We start from the raw sequence: 16,915 nt of genomic DNA on the forward strand, positions 1-16,915 counted from the left end.
ATTTTTGACCTAGTTACGTAATTTAATGCGTTTTTTAATGAGTTTGAATTTAATTTTGTAATTTTAATTAATTTTTATTAACGAGTTACGTAATTTGATTATTTGTTTACTTTTTAATTATTTTTATTTGTTGTTTACTTGTTGTTTAATTTAATTACTTTGTTTATATTGTGTAATTTTTTATTGACTAGTTACGTAATGTGATTATTTGTTTACTTTTTAATTATTTTAATTTATTATTTGTTTGAAATTCATTTTAATTAATTGGATTTTAATTACTTTGTTTATTTGTTTATTTAATATATTTCTTTTCTTTGTTGTTTACTTGTTGTTTATTTGTTTGATATATTTCTTTTCTTTGTTGTTTAATTTGTTGGTTTGTTTATTTGGTTGTATGTATGTTTTAAATAAAAGACTAACACTAGCGTGGACTTTGTATAGGGACCATTCAGCAACACAACGAACGGTTACCGAAAATAGAACATCCATTTAACCACATCTGTTACTTATCGATCCGGGATCCTTTGTTCTTATCAAACACTGGACAACGGGCGCGTTAATATTGATTCCACCCACGGACCATCAAATGATGGCCACGCTGCGCGGTTTTTAATGGGTATTATATCGATCGCAGCCGCTGGCCCATTACAGCTAATTAAATTGGTTATGCTTCACCGAGTTTCCCCGCTCGATTTGACGGGTCATGATGATTTATGTGGGTTCGCGACCCGATCACAGCAGGGGTTCCGCGTTTAATTGAAAGAGCTAAGTGGTTAACCACAAAGCCAGCGTTAAGTGTGGGAACACCTGTTACCACGTTAATCGATTTTTCCCCCGGTTGGGTCCCGTGCTTTTCACTAACAGTTATACGGACAGTATCATAGGTTTTTTGTTTTCACCTAGGCAATGTTTTGTTGTTGGTTGGTGTAGAGTTTATACCAGGGTCGGTGAAGTTTTCACCGAGGTTGGTTTTGAACTCGGACCATGCATGTTTAGGAATTGCTAGGTGTAGAGTTTATACTAGGGTGGTATGGTTTTGGTTTCACCATGGCTTGGTTCAAAGTTGATACATGTATGCTTTGGAGTTGGTAGGTTTCAAACCTGCCTCGGTGAAATTTTCACCGAGGCAGGTTACACAGTTGATACAGGTATGTTTTGGAAGTGTTAGGGGCCGAATCCATACTAGAGTGGGAAGGATTTTGTTTTCACCGAGTGATGTTGGTTCACGGATGTTTTGGAAGGGGTTGGTGTAGAGTCTATACTAGGGTCGGTGACGTTTTCACCGAGGCAGGGTTCGAAGCTAGACCATATATGTTTAGGAATTGTTAGGGGTAGAGTTCATAATAGGGTCGGGGGAGTTTTGTTAACACTGAGGCATGTTGGTGCATACATGTTCTTGGAATTGTTGTGGGTAGAATGTATACTAGGGTCGGTGAAGTTTTCAACGAGGCAAGATTATTTGTCTTTACAAGTTCGCTTTGTACTTGTGTGTGTGTGTTTGAGTGTGAGTGAGTGTGTGTGTGTGTGTGTTTGAGTGTGAGTGTGTGTGTGTGAGTTCATACTCAGGTCGATGAAGTTTTCAACAAGACAGGTTTCAAATTCGGTCCAGCCATGTCTTAGAGTCGGTTGGTGGCTGGTTTATACTAGGGTCGGTGAAGTTTTCCCGATGCAATCTTGTTTTTGTCTTTACAAGTTCGTTTTGTGATTGTGTGTGTGTGTGTGTGTGTGTGTGTGTGTGTGTGTGTGTGTGTGAGAGAGCTTTTTGGTTTGAGTGAAAAAGTTTGGTTTGCGGTGTATAACAGATACCGATGTTTTGACCGCGTAGGACTTCAAAGTTGGATGGGAAAGTTGTCACACCTTTTAATCAGCTATTACAATAAATCACAAAAGATCATTTAAATGAATTTAAAAATTTTATTTACTTAAAACAACTCCTGTGTGTGTGTGTGTGTGTGTGTGTGTGTGTGTGTGTGTGTGTGAATGTGCAGCCCGTACAAAAGGACAGTCTGGATAATGGCGTCGATGTTCTTCTTCTACCACATCACCCATTTCCCAACCCCTCAACGTATTCAAACAGAAAACACACTTGACAAGGTCGCCAGGTCCAATGAAGATAAAACCATTTTTAGCCAAACTGCAAGGGTCGACCGGGTAGACGTCGGACCAACACCCTGAAAATGTTTGCAACCTTTCCTCTTCATCATGAAACCTGATGTCACTGTCCCTGTCGGAAGTTGGGTTGGGTGGTGGTGGTGTCTCATCAAGGGGTTCAATAAAGGTTCCACCTATAGGTCGCTGTACAAACACTCTCTCATAACCTAGATTCATCTCCCCTTGATTAGTCTCATGAAAGGTACTGATCATCTGTACAGGATATAATCTCACTTCATCTGGCCCAATATCAAGACCCGTTTCCGTTTGATCCGCCATTCTCGTGCTCTCACTGGAATCCCATCCACAGCACTGAAGACAAAAACATTCACCGGACATGGTATAGGGTTCTTATACTGCGGTGTTTATAGTATTCCCTGAATACTGTTTTACCACAACTGGGTGGGCTACCGATCAATACCGTAAAGAGCTGTTTCCAACTCGGATCCCGTATTTTAAATGGTTCATTTTGATTCCAGTCATACATCTTATACACGATACCGAGTTACATAACTTTCAGGGACAAGTAACAAAACAATAACTTACATCAATCATTTAAAAAAGACCGTTTATATAATAAGTTTTTTATTGAATAAAAACAACCCCATCAGCATACAGTCATGGTTCTGTCTTATTTACATATTTACAGTAAAGTCTCGTTAAAGTCACGGTCGGTAAACTAAAGGTCTTATATGTCTAGGGGAGATGTTGTCACATTGTCTGCGTCTACTTGTCTTTTAATGTAAAAGTAAGAAAGTGAGTTTCTGTGTTGGGTGTAAGTATATATCCCCGTGTTGTATGCTCTGAACCCTGTGTTTGTCCCACCACTTGGTTCCTTTGTTGTGAGGACCTGCATGAAAGATTCTTTGCCTAGTGTGTTGTGATTTTTAGATAATCCCTTGGTTGATGTTTTATTATACTCGCCAAAACAGTGGTACGTCTTGCTACATAAAGATACCATCCCATCCCCTTCATATTCTAATTTAAACAACCCCGGTGTTCTCTTTTCATAAATTTTCCTAGCCCTACACTCTAGACAATGACTATCTACCGTGCCTTTGCCGCTTATAAATTGTGGTCTATGTGAGTCGCATACTTCTGAGGGGAACCATTTGTCGTAAATGTCAAAAAACTCGTGTTCTAGTCCCGGTCTTACGGCTTTTAACAAGTCATCGGTACTTAAGGCTAAGTATAAACTGTCCGTGTCCATCTCACATAGCTGAAAGTCGGTTCTATCTATATATTTGTCTATAAAGTCAAAATAAAATTCTAACATCCTAAGTTTCGCGTACTGATAAACGAAAAAGCCTATCTGAAGAGGGAGATCCCAAACTATCTTCTTTTTTAACGTTTCTACTTCGTAAACAGCGTCGGTAAGTTTTGTCATTTTTTTAAATCGCGGATTATTAATACAATCCCCTATATCCCTAGCCCTACAGTAGGTCATGTCCGCATGTCGTGTTTTATCCGTCAAAGTTTTACCGTATGCCGCGTTTCCTAACAATTTCATTGTTTCACTAGTTATCGCGTATTTGTCGTCTATGTCCCCCTTTCTTCGCGCGTCTGAAACTGTATCCCCAAATGTCTTAAAACATGCAATTGGATTATATTCAACGACTTGATAAATTTTACTGACTACCAACCCATGATTTAAATACCACTTTAAAAGGGGGGTCGCTAATAAAATTTTCTCCCCTGTAAAGCTACCGATTAAAGTCCGTCTACCGCTAGTTAATAAGTTGTTATCGATCGCGTATTGTCTCATAAAAGGTCCGATGTCATCGCGCGTAACGTCCGTATTTTTAAAAATAGGTGTCATCTCACTAAAATGTGCTCTTAAACTATCCGGTACTTTAATGTCGCATTCTATCAGTCCAAAACACGAGTCGTCTAAAACAGAATCGATGATCTGTTTTTCAGTCAGGGGCCATTTCTTACCATAGGTCGGTGTCGGTGTCTTTTGTGATTTGTCAATAGAGTTTAAATAGTCTTTAATAGTTGGGTTCATTTTTTTCTGGTTCCCCCACTCACATTCCCACATTTCTACGACTTTAACGTCAACAGTCTCGGTAAGGTACTTCGTAATTTCGTTTGTCTTTTTAAATAACTCAGTCAAGGGTCTGTTACTAATGGGGTTTACTGTTCTGTCTTTAGTTAAAGGGCAGTCAGGGTGTCCATGAAAGAGGCAGCCATGGAACTGATAAACGGTTCGAGTGTTCGCGTCCCACCCGTCTACTCTTATATGGCGAGATCCTAAGCTAACTTTGCCCCCGTTAAACGCGGTTTTTAAAGTTACCCCCTTTGTTTTTGAAACCCACGATAACCACTGAAAAGCCTGTTCCCCGTAATGATTCGTTTTACGCGGTCTAAACCCCTCCTCACTATTTCTAATAATCGGAAATCCCGTCGGCATTTTTTGCATTAAAGACCATAAATAAAGCGCGTTCGCATCGTACCCCTTAATTGCCTGTACCACCTTTTTACTATTCCCCCTAATGAACGTTTCACCCTTTTCGTGATGTCTATGAAAAATAATGGAGGGGCCCCCTACGATATTATTTCGGATTGTTTTATGTAACTCTGATTCGCGCTCGGAACACAAAGAAAAAGAAACGTTTTCGGGAAGTGTTTTGAATAAGTATTTTAAGGTTACCCCCGGGACAGAAATCGCGTCTTTAAAAATATCAACCCCTAAATTTTTGTAAAAATTAGTTTGCTGCTCGAGCGCTTCGATAAACGGTTTTACATCGATATTGTTATACCAAATAAGATAATCTTTAAACGTTTGCATCCCCTTCTCTACCCAAATTTGGCTACACGTCGCGTACTCCTCGTCTGAAATGTTACAATTTTTTAATGATGAAAAAAAGGCCGAATGCGGAGGTAAAGACGTTTCATCTAAGACGGCTAAATTTTTGACATATTCGTACGGAAAAAATCCCTTGGTCTCTTTAACATTATATGCGGCGAGGTATTTACTATAGCTAAACCCTGGTGCTAGATAATTAACTATATCTAAGAACTTTAATTTATTTGTTGATATACACATAAAATTATTATTTCTTTTAACTACATATTTAAACGGTGTTTGTTTATCTTCTACGTCGTCTTCGTCATCGTTACAACTAGCTCTAGGTCCCTCCTCTAACCCCTCTTCTGTGTTTGAATAAGCTAAAAAGTACTGAATAAAATACGGCTTAACGAGATTTATATCATATTTTCCTGAATTAAACCCTATAACCGGCATTTGTCGCAAATACTCGTCTAATCTACCGCTAAGAAAGCTATCAAACCCTTTGTCGTTCGACTTATTATCACTACCCCTAGCTTTAGGTGGAAATAACTTCCTGATTTGCTTAAAAACAGGCTCGAACTGTTTTTTCAAAATGCCATAAGCTGCCTCGGCGATTATGTGGAGTCTGTCAATAACTCTAGTCACTAATTCTTGAGGGTCACCAGTCGAAATAAAACAGATGGGTTCGACGAACCCATCTACGTTTGAGGCGACAGAGCAAGACAAAGGCACGTGTTTGGCTACGCTTTTTGTAACTCTACCTAACGGGGGTAACTCGGTATGGTCGAAATAGCATTCGAAATCGTAAGTTGCTCGGAAGGGATAAACAAAGTTACTATTTACAACTACCCCATAGGACGCTAAAAACTCCCAGATTGTTTGGTGTGTCTGATAAACCCCTCCCTTATACCTATCTACGGGTTTCCCCCCATTACACCCTTTCACGTGTCTGTTCAATTGTTGAACGGTGGGCCATAATTTGTTACACACAGAACACGCGAAAGAGTGACCCGCCCCACCTATATTATTAATGTACATAAACTGATTTTGAAAAAATAAAAGGTATACAGTCTCCCTAAACCTATCACTACTTCTAAGTTTCGGAGAAAGGATCTGGTCTTCGTTAAATTCAAAAATCTCGATATTTACACTAAAACATGACTCTAAGAGGGGAATTTCAACCAACCTAACCCCGCTAAAATTATCCAAGGTCCCGAGACCTTGGTGCGCTTGCCACTGTTTCGCGAGATTTAATGTTGGAATTCTAAGATCTCTTGTGGGTGCTCCTAAATGTCTGGCTAAACATCTAAAAAAGGAGAAGTTGTCTGTGTAGGGTTTTAAATTCGAATCCTTTTGTAACATGTTAATGGCGTGATTATGTTTAATAAAGTCAGGAATGTCTGTAAGAAGGTATGTGGTTGAAGGTTTGTCTGTGGTCGGGTGTAAGTCTACCGCATCTCCCCTAAGGTCGTCTACAGGAAAAATAGTGGTGTGTGAATTAAGGTTACTGTCATTGTTAGTCTTTACGCGTTTGTTGTTTGATATGTCGTCATACGTCGTGTGTCGTTTTAAGGAGTTAGTGTTGGTCGCAGTGTGGTCTGTTTGACTCGCTGATGGGGGTTGGACAGTATGTGTGTCGGTCACAGATGTGGGTTGGTGTGTTTGACAATCGGTCACGTATAGTGGTTGTGGAGTTTGTCTAGCGGTTGCTGATGGGGTGTCGGTCGGTGATGTTTGGTTGCTGTGTGCTTTCTTAAAGTGTCTTGTTAAATTACTTAGTAGTGTAAATACTTTCCCGCAAGTTGAACAGGGATGTCTCTGACGACCGTGTGCAGAGTCGTGATGTCTTGTCAAAGCGTCTTTGCGAGTGAACACTCGGTTGCAGATCTCACATGAGTAACGAGTCATGGCTGGATGGCTGGTAGGCTGATCGGCTTCCATTATTGATGAAGTGTCTAGTGTGTGTGGATCAGTTGGCTGCTTGGGTAGGTCGCTGGCTGTAGAATAAAAAGAATTACATAAAATAAAATACATGAAATAAAAAACATACTTAAAACAAAATTGAAAATGAAAGGTACCTATGGGGTGGTTTGAACTTCTAAGCTGAACGTGAAGTTAACTGTATGTGGAGATCCGAAGTGGTGTAGTTGGATGTAGTTGGATCTTTGGTTCAGGGGATGCCTCGGGGCTGGGTAGGTAGCTCAATAGGGTCACTGGTTGTGTCGATGAGTCGGTTGTACACTAAAAAGGAATACAGTTGCCTGCTTATTTAGATACATATTTATTTAAAGGATATGTAAAGGATAATTCATACTATTAACCTTACCTCGGTGTACGATACAAAATTAAATTAATTAATTAAAAGGTATTTTAATAGGGTTAGCACCCATAAAACAAAAGTACTATTAACCTTACCTTTAATGTTAATTGCGAAGGTTCTGTAAACAGGCACACAGGTTGCGGTCCGTGTAGGGTTAGGTAGATGTGATGGTTGGTAAAGCTGGCGTGGGTTTAGTCTCAGGAGTCAACAGAGGTCGCAGGCTGGATAAGTCGCGGTGAAGCTTGATTTGAAGTCCGAAGTCGAAGTGTTTAGAACACAATTTTCGCGGTCATTTATACGATTGCTCAGCGTAATTACACCACCAGCTGTCGCACAACAGCTGTTGCATAATGACCTAAGTGCTTCGCGGAAAGCCACTTAATGTACGTCGTTAATTACCATACCCCCCGGTGGGATCGGGTCGCGAACCTACATAAATCATCATGACCCGTCAAATCGAGCGGGGAAACTCGGTGAAGCATAACCAATTTAATTAGCTGTAATGGGCCAGCGGCTGCGATCGATATAATACCCATTAAAAACCGCGCAGCGTGGCCATCATTTGATGGTCCGTGGGTGGAATCAATATTAACGCGCCCGTTGTCCAGTGTTTGATAAGAACAAAGGATCCCGGATCGATAAGTAACAGATGTGGTTAAATGGATGTTCTATTTTCGGTAACCGTTCGTTGTGTTGCTGAATGGTCCCTATACAAAGTCCACGCTAGTGTTAGTCTTTTATTTAAAACATACATACAACCAAATAAACAAACCAACAAATTAAACAACAAAGAAAAGAAATATATCAAACAAATAAACAACAAGTAAACAACAAAGAAAAGAAATATATTAAATAAACAAATAAACAAAGTAATTAAAATCCAATTAATTAAAATGAATTTCAAACAAATAATAAATTAAAATAATTAAAAAGTAAACAAATAATCACATTACGTAACTAGTCAATAAAAAATTACACAATATAAACAAAGTAATTAAATTAAACAACAAGTAAACAACAAATAAAAATAATTAAAAAGTAAACAAATAATCAAATTACGTAACTCGTTAATAAAAATTAATTAAAATTACAAAATTAAATTCAAACTCATTAAAAAACGCATTAAATTACGTAACTAGGTCAAAAATTAATTAAAAATTTAAAAAACTCATTAAAACTCATTAAAAACACATTAAACTTACGTAACTAGGTCAATGATTACGTCATAATGTTACTAATTACGTCACAAGGTCACCAAAAGGTGACCTACTTCCCCACCACCTCCGCCAACCCCAGTTGGCGTAGTATTTTACTATATGTCTTTGCGCATCCTGCGCATCCTGCTCACCCACCCTCCACATCCCGATGCGCCAGGCTGGGAGTATTTTACTATATGTCATTGCGCATCCCGCGCATCCTGCTCCCGAGTATTTTACTATATGTCATTGTTCCTCCACATCCCCACCTCCGCCAGGAATACGCTCCAAAAGTGACCTAATATACTACTCATGATACATTATTACAGTTATAACAAATATCCTTCGTGTTTGAGGCAAGCTGACCCCGACCCTAGTTTAGATCTAACTGATGAAACCAGCTCGGGTGTCCCGTTGAATAAAGCACCAGTCAGCACCACTACAAGCCCACCCCGCCCCACATGCTGAAGACACCACCGGTCCCAATATTCCTGTTGTCCAACTTTCCTGACCCAATAAATAACAGTCGTCCCCCCCCCCCGCCACTTTAGTTCCACGCCCCCCCCCCCCCCGATGAATACGTCACTGCTTCCTATGTTCCTGTTGTTTCTCAGCCCTGTCGTCCAGTTGAATCAATAATCAGAGCCCCCCCCCCCCCCACCTCCCCCGCCCCTGCACTAAAAATCCGCCCCTGGTTCGAATATGTATCCGTTGTTTTCTAACTCCGCTGATCCGTTGCATGTAGCATCCGTCAGCACCAACCCAGGCCCTCAAACCACTTCCTAGTTTCACACCACGCCACCTCCCCACCCCCTTAACACCACACCCCCTCCCCACCCCCTTAACACCACACCCCCCACCTCCCTGTTGTTGTCCAACTCCTTTGACCCGTCGCATGAAGAATCAGCCACCATGGACCGAGGTGGGTGAGGCTGTTACGCAATTGTTCATTAATGAGGGCATCGGTCCATGCTGCCAGGCGCATTGTGGGCGCCTTAGGGCAGACAGGTGTCATGGCAACCGGAAGTGTTAATGAAGTGGGGGTTGCAAATAGCAGGGGCGATAATTTAGTCGACGGACCACTGGATGCTGTGGGATAGATAGACGGTTATGCGAGAAAGGGTACTAGAGTTACGGTTTATGAAATTTTCATGACGGGGGTTCCAATTTCTGCTTGAAACAACACGGATGGTGCTGTATACGGCTGGTGGTTATGCTATATACGGTTGGTGGTAATGCTATATACGGCTGGTGATAATGCTATATACGGTTGGTGGTAATGCTATATACGGCTGGTGGTAATGCTATATATGGCTAATGGTTACATGTTCACTAGAACTTATTAACGGATACTATCTACTTTAGATTTGATGGTACATGCATAAAACATACAGTTTGTTATACCCACGCTACGTATGGCTGGGGGGGGGGGGGGGTGGTAAATATTAAATATCATGTGCCAATAGCTGGGGGTGGAGAGCATATAGAGTGTGTGAGGGTGGGGGATGTTGTTTTAATTTGGGTGACGAGTGTAAAAGAGAGGGGTGTTGATATGCAGCATAGCATTAAGCTGGTTCATTTAAAAAAATATATAAAAAATCCCTGCGAAACACGTTAACTCCATTAATCGCTGTTGTTTTAGGATAGGGGGGGGGGGGGGCTGTAGAGGACAAAGTGACACGGTTCAAGAGAGGTGTAAAAAAAAAACAAATCGGCAAAACAAAATCGTGTGACATGATTTGCAGACGACCCATTGGCCTTACGGGTAATGAATCAGATTATGTGTGCTCAAGTGTAGAGTGAATTAGAAATGTTAGGGATAGGGTCATGCGCTCTACTACACAACTCCAAAGCTCGCGCAGATATGTGCGAGGTCACTATCGGGACCTAATGTGCGAGGTCACCATCAGGACCTAATGTGTGAGGTTACCTGAGGTCACCATCATGGCCTAATGTGTGATGTCACCATCATGACCTAATGTTTGAGGTTACCTGAGGTCACCAGCAGGACCTAATGTGTGAGGTCACCAGCAGGACCTAATGTGTGAGGTCACCAGCAGGACCTAATGCGTGAGGTCACCACCAGGACCTAATGTGTGAGGTCACCAGCAGGACCTAATGTGTGAGGTCACCACCAGGACCTAATGTGTGAGGTCACCACCAGGACCTAATGTGTGAGGTCACCAGCAGGACCTAATGTGTGAGGTCACCAGCAGGACCTAATGTGTGAGGTCACCACCAGGACCTAATGTGTGAGGTCACCATTAGGACCTAATGTGTGAGGTCACCACCAGGACCTAATGTGTGAGGTCACCACCAGGACCTAATGTGTGAGGTCACCATCAGGACCTAATGTGTGAGGTCACCACCAGGACCTAATGTGTGAGGTCACCACCAGGACCTAATGTGTGAGGTCACCATCACGACCTAATGTGCGAGATCACCATCATGACCTAATGTGTGAGGTCACCATCAAGACCTAATGTGTGAGGTCACCATCAAGACCTGATGTGTAAGGTCACCATCAGGACCTGAAGCCAGCTGTTCCACGGTTCAACACGGTTACATCGGACCTGGCGGTCACAACTTCCGGCTAGTACTCAGCTTCATTACGTGTGTGTGGGGGAGTGAGGGAGTGGGGTTGGGGGGTGATTGATTCCAGAGTCTGTTTACTGCTGGCTGTAGGGATGGGGTGGAGGTGGGAGGGGGGGGGGGGGGGTGAAAGGACACTTGACACTAACCTTTGCGGCAGAGGAAACCTAAAACCACTGTAGTCGACTGAAGTTGGGGAATTAGCGAGGAGGGTCGATGGTGGGGGTGGGGGGACTATGGGTGGGATGGAGTGGGGGGGGGGGGCATCGCTCTACAGTAAAGTTTGGAGATCGAAAATAAATTAGAAGAGCGACCACACCAGGGTGAAGACAGACCCAACAATTGGTTTCCGTATTGAACTGGTCGGTATAACGTTGGTCTAGGTAGAAATTTGATCAAACACAAGAAATTTTTAAAAAATGTTTTTCTCAGGCAATTAGTTTGGCCTCAGCTTCTTAGCTAAGCCAATGTAGAATAAAATACATACAAATAAAACTTCTTTTAAATAGAGATTAAAATTACAAAGACTTTAAAAGCGTTATTAACTAGACATTGATGAATTAATAAGTGTTGATTGTGTACACACTAAAGCTAAGAGAACGAACTGCATCAATGTGGGTCTGGGGGAGGGGACATGTAGACAGGCAGCAATGTGAAATTGACAAAAATAAGACGCCCCCCCCCCCTATTTTTTTATTCCGCGTGAAACAAATTTAAAATGTATTAATTTTAAAATCCGACGGTTTGATTAAACGGGAGGGGCGGCAGGCAATCTTGTGTGCTCTAGCAATGATCGGAATCTCCACAAAAATTCGCCCGCCAAATCAGATTCTTATCGTCTGCTCATGTTTGTTTATGTATTATCTGGCCACTCGGGGCCGCCATCGATTTATTGCCAGCGTGGATATGCAGGGAACATGCAGACGGGAGAATATGTTACGTCACTAGTCTGTCTGTCTGTCTGTCTGTCTGTCTGTCTGTCTGTCTGTCTGTCTGTCTGTCTGTCTGTCTGTCTGTCTGTCTGTCTGTCTGTCTGTCTGTCTGTCTGTCTGTCTGTCTGTCTGTCTGTCTGTCTGTCTGTCTGTCTGTCTGTCTGTCTGTCTGTCTGTCTGTCTGTCTGTCTGTCTACCCCAGGGGCCGGCACCCAGCGGGTCGGAGCCGCTTACGGCTCTTCAAATAATACTTGCGGCTCCCTTTATTAGGATTTATAACCTAGGGCTGTAACAAGGGAGATAACACAATAAACACATCATTTTCCAACTTAACGTAGATTATATATATATATATATATACATATATATATATATATATATATATATATATATATATATATATATATATATATATATATATTATAAAAGATGAAATCTAGCTTAAAGAGAGGCTTCGGATTTATACCTTTACGGAAAACCAATTTGAAGACGTGTATCTGGCTTTCTTTTAGGATTTGCTTCCATAGACTTTGTCCAACCAAAAACTAACTACAAACAGCAGTTGTTTCATTATGGAGTTTGTCTCTCATAGATGTCCCCGAGCCCCATCTGCCCGGGGGTTCAACTCGGGACTTTTTTGTCCAGCAACCATGACCTTAACCGAACCGACCACGCCCACCTCCTTAAAATCAGAGTTCCTCTGATCATGCCATGCGATATAATAGTGTGTACAACAAAGGTTGGGTATCCGATACAGCTGGGTCGGCTCACGACCAGAGCTATCGCGAAAGATGAAGTGGACCATCGCGTAATGAGAACACCGACCGCCGGATAACCGGCACATCAAAAACTAATTTTAAAGATGGCACTCTCCGTGACTCGTAACTTTTGTCCCAATACAAAACAGAGGACAGTCATTATGTATTACGTCATTTTATCATGTTGAATTGTACCCGTAATTAGTTAGGTCATGTAGGTCATCTAGCAAGGACGGGCGATTGTAACTGTTGAATTAAGTCATGTAGGTCAACTAGGACGGGGTCAAATTATAACTGGTGAGTTAGGTCATGTAGGTCATGTAGGTCATGTAGGTCATCTAACACGGGGTGGAATTGTAACTGGTGAGTAAGGTTATGTAGTTCAATTAGGACGGGGTCAAATTGTAACTTAGATTAGGTCATGTAGGTCATCTAGAATCAATGGAGTCCTATCAGCGAGCCACAGACAGCGTGCAGACCACTGATGACCCCCCCCCCCCCAGATTTGAAGAACGGCCGGGGAGGTGAGGCCGGTGTTGGGTGATGCAGTGGATGGGAGATTTGCGTGCCGACTGGGACAAAGGGGAAAAAAATGATGCAGTATTAGGAGTTTTCCAGTTGTTTTTTTTTTTTAAACGTGGACTGGATGTGAAGCGGTGGGTATAGGAGGCGGGGAGGGAGGGGGGAGAACAATCTGAAGTCAGGAAAAATGACGTAAAAAATGTAATATAAAGTGATAAAAAAAAGTTAATTCGGTAACTTAAAAAAATATTCATCGAAGAATATGGTCTGGTAGTTTTTTGGTCAGGCGGTCTAGTTTCTGGTTGGTTTGTGGTTGGTTTGTGGTTGGTTTGTGGTTGGTTTGTGGTTGAACGTGTAGATGGTTTAGTGTTATAACGTATGGGGACGTTATACAACCTGTACCCCAGGAGCCACACAAAAACTACATACAATGAGTCTCTCTGTGTCGCAAAAAAAAGCTTGAGTTCATAAGAACACAAAGTATGAACAGTACGGAGATCCTTCGTGTGTTGCCACTTAACCCCCCACCTCCCCCCCCCAACCCCTCCAGGAAAACAGTTCAAATTTTCACCTCGATATGACGTCATGCTAGCACTCCATGTCGTCTGCCCAAGAACAAAAATTTGGTGAGAATGGAATTTTTAAAATCTTTTCAGATTAGGTCGAGCTGACCCCGAGAATACGAGAGACGATAAATTTTTTTTTTTAAATAAAGGCCTAGACAAACAGCAGCGAAGCTTGGAGAATTTTTTTAAGTTCTTTCAGAGGCCATCAGGATAATATTTTGTTTCTCAACACCTCTCGTACACCCCGTCCTCGGGCGTCATTCATTGGCTATTCACCCCCCCCCCCCCTCATCTTATCGTCTTTATTTATATAAAGCAATGTCTTAAAAGCTAGTTATTTTAAATGGGTGGAGGGGGGGGGTGGTAATTGAGTAGAAGCTTATAAATCAATGATATATGTAGCCATCCTACTTTTTTCTATCAATGATCTAATGCAGGGGTCGGCAACCTTTTGAAGCGGAAGAGCCAAAAGTTACAATTTTCAAAATTTCCCTGGTTTTAAAGAGCCACTAACAACTTTTTATTTCAAATATTTTATTTTTTTATTAAGATTATTAGTATTTGTTCGAGGAGCTGGAGAGCCGCATCTTGATATCAAAAGAGCCGCATGCGGCTCGCGAGCCGCAGGTTGCCGACCCCTGATCTAATGCTATGTAGTCATCCTACTTTTCTACCCAATGTTATTTTAATTTAAATAATCTTGACGCACGTCACCGGCTGTTGTTACATATCAGAAAGACAAATGTCAACAATTAAAGCGCAATGTTGTCTTTTAATATGGCAATAACACCCATCTTTCTATACGTACAGCTGATTGGTAAGTCGGAATTTATATGCACGTCATACTAAAGACATAATAGACAACCGTGGAAAATCTAAACACAACTTTAACAGTTTAAAAAGCCAAGGTCTACATTGTAGCACAGTTATGTTAAGCCTAGCCCAGTAGTAAATGCAAAATCGAATCAATATCAATCACTTATATCGATAAAACATGTACAAAGAAACGTGAATCACACGTCATGTAATTTAAGGTTATCATCACAAGACGACAATGACGTATCATGCTAACAGAACAGGTAATTGTTGTAATTTAATATAAGACAATAGTTTGAGAATAGGACATTAAGTAATTGTTGTAATGTAATACAAGACAAAAGTTTGAGAATAGGACATTATGTAATTGTTGTAATGTAATATAAGACAATAGTTTGAGAATAGGACATTAAGTAATTGTTGTAATGTAATACAAGACAAAAGTTTGAGAATAGGACATTATGTAATTGTTGTAATGTAATATAAGACAATAGTTTGAGAATAGGACATTAAGTAATTGTTGTAATGTAATACAAGACAAAAGTTTGAGAATAGGACATTATGTAATTGTTGTAATGTAATATAAGACAATAGTTTGAGAATAAGACAGAAAACATGTTCTAATTTGATCCTGGAAAAATAACGTTAGTTCAGCACAGACGGAGAGTGGGACACAGCTATAGATAATATCGTCACACAAGAAGACAGCAGTTTAGGACAGCAGACAGATAATGTGACACAAGATAACAATTTAGGACAGCAGACAGATGATGTCACACAAGACAACAGTTTAGGACAGCAGACAGATGTCACACAAGAAGACAGCAACTTACTTGAGACAATCTTTTTGAAGACAGAATTCCCCAGGAACGGACTGGATGGGATGTCTTCCACTGAGGCTGTCAGGTCTGGTAATCAAACAAAAGTTGACTGACATTTTACTGACATTTTACTGACAAGCGGTCAAACAAAAGTTGACTGACATTTTACTGACATTTTACTGACAAGCGGTCAAACAAAAGTTGACTGACATTTTACTGACATTTTACTGACAAGCGGTCAAACAAAAGTTGATTGACATTTTACTGACATTTTACTGACAAGCGGTCAAACAAAAGTTGACTGACATTTTACTGACATTTTACTGACAAACGGTCAAACAAAAGTTGACTGACATTTTACTGACAAACGGTCAAACAAAAGTTGACTGACATTTTACTGACATTTTACTGACAAACGGTCAAACAAAAGTTGACTGACATTTTACTGACAAGAGGTCAAACAAAAGTTGACTGACATTTGACTGACAGGCGGTAAGCTCCTTTTTTGGTTAACATTGGGATTTCCCGTGGTTAATTTTAGCCGAGGACACGCTTGATAGGAAACTACATTTCTGTTATTCACTATTATATGCAAAACTATCTGAGGTGGTTCGTATATCATAAATATTGTGGAATAGGTTACATATATATATATATATTTAATAAAAATGTTTTTTTAGTATTTAGCAGTTTCTATATGGATACTGATCTCTGCTATATAAGGAGCCGACTAAAGATAGATGTTCTAGAACTTACTAGGTAGACTTTCGTTCCTATACTCCAAGACCGTTCTGGTGCGGAAAAAACTTTCTGCGGACGCTGAAAATAAAAGATAAAAATTTTGGTCAGTTATATGATCAATTTCAATACGGGGTCTCAATCTATGGGAGGGAAAGGGTTTTCTGGGGGAGGGGGGGGGGGGGGGTCGCTGACTTGTAGACTAAACCAACAAATAAAATACTTAAAAAAAACTTTTTAAAAAACCAAGTTTTTCTTGTGGACTAAAAAGTAGAAAATAAATTTTTCTTTTGTGCTTCCTCGAGCCGTGCAGATTCTTGTGATGACTGACAAAAAACGTGGGTACGTTCACCATCAAATTTCCCGACCCATCTGCCCGACCCACGTTCTTTTTAGTCCACAAGAAAAACGTGGTTTTTTAAAAAAAAATTTTAAGTATTTTATTTTCTCCTTTTTAGTCCGTTGCTACACATGAAAAACGTGTTTTTTAAAAAAGTTTTTTATATAGTTTATTTTCTACTTTATCTAATGACTTGATTAAGTATGACTTGACTAAGTGTTTATAAATACACGGACTAAAAATCTTGAGCGACCAGGATTCGAACCTGGGTTGTCGCGGCCACAATGCGAAGTACTAACCACTATACGATCACGGCCAGCGCGCTCACATCGATTGGGGCCGAAGTAACTGTGTCAATAGGCCTCCAGT

General features: G+C 40.8%; 1 protein-coding gene across 2 annotated transcripts in view; it reads right to left on the bottom strand.

Annotated features, from left to right (window-relative positions):
- Window positions 1-16,915, bottom strand: part of LOC131935501 (ras GTPase-activating protein nGAP) — a 217,575-nt gene that overhangs the window by 182,776 nt on the left and 17,884 nt on the right. For both annotated transcript variants that reach the window (XM_059291912.1, XM_059291901.1), the window contains 2 exons: window positions 16,225-16,287; window positions 15,481-15,555 (listed from right to left, as the gene is read on the bottom strand). Coding sequence is in view for 1 of the 2 variants with exons in the window: in XM_059291901.1 (XP_059147884.1) it covers window positions 15,481-15,555; window positions 16,225-16,287 (138 nt within the window). In the remaining variant the exon portion in view is untranslated. The remainder of the gene's footprint in view (window positions 1-15,480; window positions 15,556-16,224; window positions 16,288-16,915) is intronic.

Source organism: Physella acuta, unplaced genomic scaffold (genome assembly GCF_028476545.2).
Source record: "Physella acuta isolate Inbredline_101_S28 unplaced genomic scaffold, ASM2847654v3 ptg000146l, whole genome shotgun sequence".
NCBI classification, from domain to species: domain Eukaryota; kingdom Metazoa; phylum Mollusca; class Gastropoda; family Physidae; genus Physella; species Physella acuta.